The 9,880-nt window shown below is 34.0% G+C and overlaps 1 protein-coding gene across 4 annotated transcripts; it reads left to right on the forward strand.

The window, feature by feature from the left end:
- The first annotated feature begins 702 nt into the window (after positions 1-702).
- LOC107405325 (histone-lysine N-methyltransferase ASHH3) lies at positions 703-9,463 on the forward strand. 4 transcript variants are annotated; one of them, XM_048463384.2, is made up of 14 exons: positions 703-855; positions 1,231-1,355; positions 2,086-2,215; positions 2,482-2,593; positions 3,537-3,636; positions 4,638-4,716; positions 4,810-4,981; positions 5,062-5,142; positions 5,315-5,489; positions 5,818-5,845; positions 5,947-6,031; positions 6,317-6,365; positions 6,513-6,596; positions 7,227-7,471. In XM_048463384.2, the coding sequence occupies exons 2-13, from the start codon at positions 1,338-1,340 to the stop codon at positions 6,582-6,584; spliced, it is 1,101 nt and encodes a 366-aa protein (XP_048319341.2). In that variant the 5' UTR covers positions 703-855; positions 1,231-1,337; the 3' UTR covers positions 6,585-6,596; positions 7,227-7,471. The 4 variants fall into 4 exon arrangements, with proteins under 4 accessions (XP_048319341.2, XP_060667826.1, XP_048319337.2 ...); XM_060811843.1 differs by lacking the exon at positions 7,227-7,471 and adding an exon at positions 9,409-9,463 and having other exon boundaries at positions 719-1,060; XM_048463380.2 differs by having other exon boundaries at positions 721-1,068.
- The last annotated feature ends 417 nt before the right edge of the window (positions 9,464-9,880 follow it).

The raw sequence follows: 9,880 nt of genomic DNA on the forward strand, positions 1-9,880 counted from the left end.
TTACTTATTTTTCAGTTTTTTTCAACACCAATTCCATATGATATTTATAGACTTCAAAAGGATATCAAGAAGGAACATGATGATTCAAATAGATATATTATTTCAAGAAAACATATATTATTTTAGGAGAAGACATTTTCAAAAAAAAGATATACTGTTTCAAGAAAAAACACACTGGTTGGGAAAAAAAACATTGATTGGAATATAGACAAACACATAGGAAACATTACAACTATTAGTGAATAATTTTTATTTATTATAAATTTCTAACCTGAAAAACCATATTAGGACTTAGAAGGGTGTTCACTTGCAGTAAAGAATTTCTCGCTTCAATTTTGAGTTGCAAGAAATTCTAGAGAACATCAAGCCTTGATGGGCTTTGTTACAACCATTGGGCCATTTTTGGGCTTTAAGTGACTTGTTTAACATAAGCTTGCCCATTGGTATAATAATATGTATACATAAATAGGAAAAACATCTAAATTAATATTTTTTGAAAAAAAAATATTGATTTTCCTATATATACAGCATATATAGTAAAGCCCATCATTTTTTAATTTTAAAAAAAGATAAACTTAAATGTGGTTTGTATGTGGACCGGTTAACACTGTAAAGCTTATATATATATATATATATATATATATATAATATATTTTTTAAATAAAGCCCTTCTTATATGGGAAAAATGAAAAAAAAAAAAAAAATATCCCGTGGGTATAGCAGAGACACGGGCAGACCCGACCCGAGGAGATACTAGGCCTAGTGTAATAAGTGAAATGGTGGGTGGTCAGAGCCGGTATCGTGGATGGACGTGCTCGACTATCGGTGCATCGCAGATCTCCTTCCTCCCTTCTGGTAACACTTTTACCGCCATCACTACTTGTTTACAAAAATTCCTTCTCTACTCCTTAATTGTTGTATTTTATTCTCCTCTTTAGCGCAGCACACACTTTTTCTTCTTCTTTTCCATCTTCTTCCCTTTGTTTATAGTCATTCAAGTTTATTATTATTCTTACAAAAGAGTTCCTTGCCTTTCAACGGTTCAACCTTACCTTTTTAGGTGTGTTGGTGGGACATTTCATTTACACTCCTTGTTGTTTAATTGCTTTCTTTCAAATGTGTGTTTTTTATTTTTTGCGCCTCTTTACTAGCTAAGGCCTCAAAATCTATGCTTTGATTACAGAGTGATACAAACTGATAGAAGATTTATTCTTTCTTACGTTATTGCAGATGCACTATGTTTATGTTTATGTGAACTAAGTGAAAAATTGGTCTGGGGAATAGCAAGTTCTTGATTTCTTGTTGTTTTCCAACGTACTGTGGTGGTTCCTGCTGCCATGCCTGCAATGAAGAAGGTTTAGTTATTTATTTATTTTTTCCCCTGCTCTTTCCTAAATTTCTTACATTAAATTCTTGATGCTTTGTAATTGATATTTGTGTGTGATATTTACTTATCCACAATGTCAATTTATCCCTAAACTTTTTTTTTTTATTTTTTTTTTGGTTGTTTTTTAAAGCGTTGTTACCTATACATTATGACGTAATGTCAAATTAGTAGGGTTTTACAAAATTGAAATAGAGGGATTAATGTCAAATATATATTGCGCTTAAGATCCCACTAATATATATTGTGCTTAAGATCCCACTCTTTCTCCTAGTTTTGTTAGGCACCTTCTGTTGGATCTTCCATAAACTCGCTTTAATTGCTCGGTTCAGCAGAAAATCATTGTTCTTGCATCTTTTCAATTGGTTGCATTATTTGTTTCTCTTACAAAACTACAAAATTTCATGCCAAGGCTGTAATGGCCCCGCTTAATGCACGTCTTTTCTCTTGTCTTGTTCTCTTATTTATGTGTTTTCCCTTCTTTTAGTAAATTTATATTCTCTATTAACTTGGTTGGTTTACACTTATTTCCGTCAAATGACAACTTTATTAGGATGTTTACTTTTTATTTTTTTTATTTTTTAAATTTTAATTTTAATTTTTTTGGAATTAGTAATAAATTGGTCTCATTTTTGTTTCCAATCCATATTGTTTGTGTCTAATTCTTATGAAATTTTAGTGACTGCATTCTTGCTTATCAGAATTCTGAGTGCACTCACATCGGAAATGTATTCAACAAGTTGGTGAAGCAGATTGGAAATCCAATTGACTTTGAACTTCCAGATGGATTTTATAAGTGGAAACCTGTGCCGTACACCTTTATAAAGCGCAGTATCCTCATTAAATTTTGCCTTATGTTTCTGGTAATGAAAACATATTGTGGTTGAGAACTGGCGTGAAAGTTATAATACTTCTATAAGTTGCATTACAATTTTATATTGTCCTGGTCTTTTATAATTTTTATCTTGTCTTTCTTGCTGCTATCAGTGGCTCAAGTTGATCTGTATTTTGATCTAGTACTTACGTGTTTAAACTGTTTTTATGTCTCTTTATTGTGGTCTCTTTCTCTCCTTTGTTTGTTATTTGACAAATTTAAGATATATATCTCACGAAGAAAATTAAAAGAAGACTTGAAGACGATGGCATATTTTGTGCCTGCAGTCCATCACCAGGATCATCTAGTGTGTGCGGTAGGGATTGCCACTGTGGGTAAGGATGTTCTAACTAGCATTTGAATATCTTATCCTATCGATCATTAATATTGTGATGTGCTTTATCTTTCTTCCTTCTTAGAGCTACCCTCTGATTTTTAAGATGTTTTGGACATCTTATTATTTACTAGGTAGCTTCTGCCTTGTATAATTCTTTGCCTGTGTTCACCTCCAGTGAGAAAAAGCTGTTTCAAGAAAATTCAATGCATGTTTACATGAGAGAAAAAGAAAAACTGGGAAAAAAGAGAAAATATGAGCAGGGTGGCCTGTTCTTCACACATGAAGGCCTACCCCTTGAGCCAGTGTGCTGAATAAGCCCTTAGATGAGTCAGAATTATTTACTGGGATGCACCTGGAGGTGCATATTTCAGAGGGATGGCCCACCTCTGATTGTTCAACTTATAATTTATGAGGTTAATAAGCAGGCATGCCTCTGCTTCCACTGGGGATTGATTTCTGTCTAAGAATGATTTGAGTTTCCACAATTCTTGCTCACTATTGAGCAAAAAGTTTTCAGTTCGGTTGTCAGGCAATGCACATATTATTTCAGCCATGAAATCCTGTCAAACTAATAAAGTGCTTAACTTGGTGGAATTTGAATTGTAGTCTAGCTTGATTTCCATTTTCCACCCTTACTGAACTGGATGGAAAGATAATCTGGATTTTAGATTAGGGTTTCCTTTTGAGCAGTGTGGAATGAAAGTGTACGAATTGCATAAAAACAAAATGCACTGCGACCTTGGGACGGGTAATAGTTAATGGAGTGGTGTATAATGGTCAATAATTTTGGCCATATCTCTAAAGATCAAGGGTTGATATTTTTTATTTTATTTTTTAATTTTTTTTTTGTTATTTAATTTTTTCGAGTGGAAAGTGTGTGTTTCTTTATTCATAGTTGAAAAAAGATCTCCATCTTAATTCTGAACTTATTTTATCTGCAGAATGCTTCTCTCTAGCTGCTCGTCAGGTTGTAAATGTGGGAGTTCATGCCTCAACAAACCATTTCAGCACCGACCTGCGAAAAAGATGAAGCTTGTGCAGGTATAAGCGTGTAATGTATCTTTGAAATTCTGAACTGCCCTGATGTACATTTTAATAAATTGTGAGGGAATGCAAAGCATTCAATAAATGACTGAGGCAAATTAAGATTTTTGTCCATGTGTAATACCTTAGTGAGCATCTAGTCTTCCATTCCCATGGGAGATATCTTTCTGTAGCGGAAGTTAATCTCCTGGTTGGCTGAACTTACTTTTTATGTTCAATACATGAGAGATACTGCCCTCTATACAAGGTTAGAGCTACTTGGCTACTCATCCAGGTTATGTGTAAACTATATCATTACTTGAAAGTTGAAATTATTTCAATTACCTTAAGTGAAAAATTGTAGATAATACCATCTTCTGCCTCAAGATGAATGATGAACTTTAGGTCTAGAGGTTTATAATTTATGAATTTAGTTTCAACTCATGATCTATTAGTATAATCCTTTATAATGGCTAGAGTTTTAAGTTGAGCAAATTGCACAACTATCAAAAGGAGAGTTCTAATCACCGGATGACAAAGGTTTCTAGATTCATTACCTTCATAAGAAACATGAACAATTTGGTATTCCTACAAAGTTGATATTGAAATCTGAGAGGGAACATTTAGGTCTCTTGTCTCTTTAATTCTATGCAATGGTTTTGAAGTACATCTTGCTTTCACATTTTCTTTCTACTACATTTGACAGAGTATTAGTTTCTAAATTATCACCTATTTATTCAAATGATTAAGTGTCTAATAATGTCTTTTAGTTGCTGGATAATTATGGTTTGAAACTTAGGAAGAAATGATGAAGATTTCAACTAGTCTCGTAAAAAAAAAATGAGGTGTTTCTTACTTTTAGGGTTGCTTGTTTCTCATAAGGGGTTTTTGTTGGTATTGTGCAATCTTTTTTTCCATACTTATTCTATTGGCTTATATATTCATAGCTATAATTTCTTGCATTGTCCTCAGTTATTAGACCATAAAGATGCTAGTTTTGATTAACATGTTGCTTGTAGACTGAGAAATGTGGTTCTGGAATTGTGGCGGATGAAGATATCAAGCAGGGCGAGTTTGTAATAGAATATGTTGGGGAAGGTGAAAGTTATAGTCAACGTTTCTTCTGTCATTAAATTCTATATAACTTCTAATATTGAAGTCATTAATCAGCTTTTATTTCTTTCTTCACAGTTATTGATGACAAAACATGTGAAGAAAGGCTTTGGAATATGAAACACCGAGGAGAAACAAACTTTTACCTTTGCGAAATCAATCGAGATATGGTTATTGATGCAACATATAAGGGAAACAAGTCAAGATATATAAATCATAGTTGTAGTCCCAATACAGAGATGCAGAAATGGTTCTCTATTAATCATTTATTGATCATATCTTAACATAATAATAAATCTTGTATCTTAAACTGCTTTTCTTCTCTTAAAGGATTATTGATGGTGAAACAAGAATCGGCATATTTGCAACACGCGACATTGAGAAGGGCGAGCATTTAACCTATGATTATCAGTATGAATGCTTGCATATATACATATATATAATTTTTTTTTCCTTTATTGCTTTTTGTTTCCCTACTGTGTAAGCTAGCATTTTATTTTGCATTTTTTCCCCCTCCGTATATGGTATCACTACCAGACTTGAATTGTTTATTCCCTTAAGTTCAATCTAATGAAGTTAGCAGGTTTGTTCAGTTTGGTGCAGATCAAGATTGCCATTGCGGTGCTGTTGGCTGCAGGAGAAAATTGGGTGTTAGACCAACAAAGCCTAAGATGTCATCAGATGCTGCATTGAGATTAGTTGCATGCCAGGTTGCTGTGTCCTCTCCAAAGTTGAAAGCAATTCTGTCAGGAAAAGATGTATGTGTAGCTGTACTGTATGACATCAGGAAATTATAAACCTTTTACGATTTTACAATTTTCTTGTTCTTATTTGTTTTTAATCAACTCTGCCCTCCCCCTAGTGCATTTGTTCCCTACACTCATTCTTAATCTTTTGATAAAGGACTTGAGTATGAAATGATTGATTTAGGAGTTGATTATCTAAGCACAATTTTAACGGTTGTCTAACCTCTGAATTTGCCCTCATTGGCTACACCAATGCCTGGAAGATATTATTGAATGTACTATAGCTTATATATCAAATTGTTCAAACTTGGATCTAACTGTGGAACTATTACTATAAAAGGTTTACCAGAATGGAGGTCTGCATATCGGTAAGTGAAGTCTTTTGTTATGTGGTTTTTCATTTATTAAATCATTTATTTCATCGTTTGGTAAGATTGCTGTCAATTACTTGTTTTATTCTCTTTCCCAGGAAGCTCGCAAAATTATCTTAATCTAAATACTTCTCATAATTGCATTGATGAAGTAATTAAAATTAGGCGCCCTTCAGTTGAGAGGTACTTCCTAAATGTTTATCCCCTTTCTTCTTGGAGTATTATTTCATTTGTTTTGCATGTAGTATTCTGCTTTGGTGTTTTGTTTTATCATTGCAATATTGAGAAATGAATTTGATCAAAACTCAGCCATTTTTTTTATTTCTTATTTTGTCCAAATGTTTGTTGTATGTTCAAGTTCTACTAGGGTGGCATTATTTTGCACTTGTGAAACAATTTTTTCATATATAAAAACTTATTCTGTTTTTATATTCTGCCTAATAATTCTTCATGCTCCAAATGTTCCAGATCTTTTGGGATTATCACACGGTTTGATTCATATTCTAGAAAACACTCGGTAAGACTAATTTAGCATTTTGGTCTTTGTGAATTTTAAGCATAGTGATTATGCTGTCCCTATTATTACCCAGGAAAGAGAAAAAAATAAAATAGAACCAAAAAAAATAAAAATAAAAATACAAATACAACTTTTTTTTGGCTGCAGATCATGTTTGAAGATGGAGTTACTGAGTCTCTTGACATGTCAAAAGAAGACTGGGAATTTGTAACATTGTAGTGTATTTTTATGGTAAGTACGACTTTGGCATATTTCATAGTCCTGTGCCTCTGTTTTGAAAGTCTGTCTGACCATGTTAACTCAAGTGTTTCATGATCAAATTGAAATTATGGTTTGGAATATTTTGGTTCTGGATAAAATTGTTTATGGTCTTTAATTATTACTGTTATGTTAGGAGTAGTGGACAAGTCTCAAGTATTTTAGAAATTTGGTTTTTATTATTAAAAGGTATTGTACAAATGTTACAGAGGCAATAGTTCTTCTTCTACCTGTCTTGTAATTGAGCTGTGAGAATGGATGGAAGATGAGTATGGACATTTAGATACCATTGTGAAGGGCATTTTTCGCCTTTCTGGTTGCTTCCATTGGCTTTTCCTGAAAGTTTTTCAGCTCATTCTCCTTTGCTACTTTTAATGTAGACATTAGGGCCTTTTGACCATAGGGAAACAATTGGTAAGGCAATGGTAGGATATTAGGGTCTTTTGAGTCTATGAAGGATATTGTTGAATCAAATACGGCGTATATGAAAGCTTAGCAATATCAGGTTTAACAGCATCTTCATACTCCTTGTAGGCGTTAAAGCTGCAGTAAATTTAATAACCATGGATGTGTCCTAACATTTGAGTATTTGTTATCCTGCAGGAGCATGTCTCTCACTTGTCATAAGATAATCAATTCATTGCACTGGCACAACAATGTATTTAATACTGCTGCTTTCTCATAAAGCTAGCTAGTATATCTAATGTATTCTGTTTTTCTTTTCCTTAATTTTCTTCTGCGGAGTAATCTGTAAACTTCTCATTGATGTATTGTAGAATTAGGGATATTTATGAGCAAAAGTACTTTACTTAAAAAGCTGTTTGGATTCTGAACAAGAATGGTTTCCATTTTTTTTTTTTTTTCATGATGCATTACACAAATATCTCCATTGTATCATCTTCAGGCACATGAAGCACAAACTTTTCAGGAGAATTCTTTGAAAATCTCAGCATGTAATGTGATAGGGACAATGAAATATTCCCTAGTCTTTGTTGTTTGTTTATAAAACGCATAGATTATGGAGAAATTTGAGAAACATTAAATAAAGTTAATTTCAAAATTCGAAATAATGATAATGAGACTGCAGAAATAAATGCCTAAAAATGCTTATCCTCAAAAATATTTTCCAAGATGTTCATAATGTCCATAAATCTTTTGTTTAGACCATTTTAATATTGTTTTGATAGCTAGAACTTAAAAAATGAAATGAATTTGGAAAAAGATTTAGAAAATTTGGGGAACCTTAACTTTTACATTGCATTTCGAACTATTATTTTCTGTCATTTTAGTACAGTTGTTAATACCATTCAAACTCTCGATAAAATATGCTACATTTGCAATTCACTAGTCTTTGTATGTAAATTTGAGTGCAGTAAAAGCAGCAGCTTGCTTGGGATATCAAGGTACTACAAAACCATTCAAAAGAACTATTCTGCTTCATTTTTTCTAGTAGTTAAGAGTTTGGGGTTGGGGTTTTAGGGTTCTAGGGTTTAGGGTTTAGAGTTTAGGATTAGGGGTTTGGGGTTATAGGGTTTAGGGGTTTTGGGGTTAAGGGTTTTAGGGGTTGAGTTTCGGGTTTGGGGGTTGGGGTTTAGGGTTTAGGGTTCAGGGTTGCGGTTTTCGGGGTTCGGGGTTCCGGGTTTCAGGTTTCAGGGGTTCGGGGTTTGGGGTTTAGGGGCTTGGGGTTTGGGAGGTTAAGGGTTTGGGGTTTAGGGGTTTAGGGTTGAGAATTGAGGGTTGAGGTCTACGGTCTGGGGTTTGGGTTCTGGGTTTAGGGTTGGGGGTTGGGGTTGGGGTTGGGGGTTTGGGGGTTTGGGGGTTTGGGGTTTAAAGGTTATGGGGTTTAGGGGTTTAGTGTTTTAGGGTTTGGGGTTTAGGGTTTTACGGTTTGCGGTTTTGGGTTTAGCACTCAAGACACATTCTTCAATGTAGATGAAGTTTTGGCCATGAACACTCAAAAGAGGGGGTGAACATACCAGTTTTTAGCTATCCATCACAAGCTTAGGAAGTGTGGCATGGCCACCTACTTTCTTGAGTGGTCATACTGAAAATGGCGTGCCCACCTCCAATTTCGAGTGCTAGCGCTAGCTTCATCTCATCGTTCATGTATGGAGCTTTTTGTTGAGTTTAATTTGGCTACTTGGGGCACAAGTAATGCGTTTTAATTAAACAATGGACTTGCATGTGGCTTTTTGTGGACTTGATATTGACCATTTATTTAAGATCTAAGGGTGAATAGGCTAAAAGTGGTATGGAGGCTTGGTTTTTCTATAAATAGTAAAATTCACAAAAAGCAAAGGAAATAATTAAAGAGCGTTCTTGGAAAGTACTATGCTGTGTTAAGCATATTAAGTCCTATTTCTTTAAATTTAAGTCTCGAAGGATGTAAATTTATTCAGTTTTTTTTTTATTGGTTTAATTGATTGAACACATACAACCTTGAGAGCAATGATGTCTTGAATGGAAAATATGTGGTTGGATAGCAAATAATTATGAAAATATCATTTCAGCTTACAATTTGTAATTACTGAGGCCATCATGCTGTACAATCTACTTAGTATTTGAATTCCGAGGCTTTGAAAAGAAACTTTTACTTATTTAGTCTAATGTGCATTTAGCTTAGCGTATATATTTAGTTTATGTTTTGCTTGAGGTTAAGCAAATGATTAAAATATGGGGGTATTTGATAAGTGAGGATCGTGCTCATTATTTCCCCTTTTAAAGCTTAATTATTTATGGAACTACTTTCTTGAATCTATCTGATAGGTTTTGTATGTTTTCTTAGGAAAGCTTAAACAAACGAAGAAAGATTGTTAACAAATCAATTAGAATGAAGTTTTGAAGTATACCATTAAAATATACTCTTTGTTAGATCAAGATGATTAAGCAAATGCCCATGACGCGATGCCAAAGCACTCATACAAGGCTACCCAACGCAGCTTCAAGGCACCATTATGGCCACAAAGCTTCTCCACGATCAAGCTTCAACACATAGAGTACAATACATGCTAGGAAGCCACCACCGGGAGAGGTGTGCCCTGACCATGCCCACAACATATTCAAGTCAGCAACCTTGCGATATGCAAGTCAGTATTTGGGTACTGCTAGTGGATTTATTATATTAAGAATGTATTTGCCTATTATTTGTACTCCGTCTTCATTTTGGATTGGCATTGATTATATTTGGCTAGATTTCTTATACAGGGGATGATGTAAACTTTGCTTAGATTACATTTGTAAAGGTTGGATGATTGTTA

This window comes from Ziziphus jujuba, chromosome 1 (genome assembly GCF_031755915.1).
Source record: "Ziziphus jujuba cultivar Dongzao chromosome 1, ASM3175591v1".
Classification (NCBI taxonomy): domain Eukaryota; kingdom Viridiplantae; phylum Streptophyta; class Magnoliopsida; order Rosales; family Rhamnaceae; genus Ziziphus; species Ziziphus jujuba.

What these genes read in the sequence shown, in the direction of transcription:
- LOC107405325 (XM_048463384.2), top strand. An exon ending in GTACACCTTTATAAAGCGCA is followed by an intron (nt 2,216 to 2,481) that starts GTATCCTCATTA and finishes GACAAATTTAAG; the next exon opens with ATATATATCTCACGAAGAAA. An exon ending in AGGCGCCCTTCAGTTGAGAG is followed by an intron (nt 6,032 to 6,316) that starts GTACTTCCTAAA and finishes CAAATGTTCCAG; the next exon opens with ATCTTTTGGGATTATCACAC.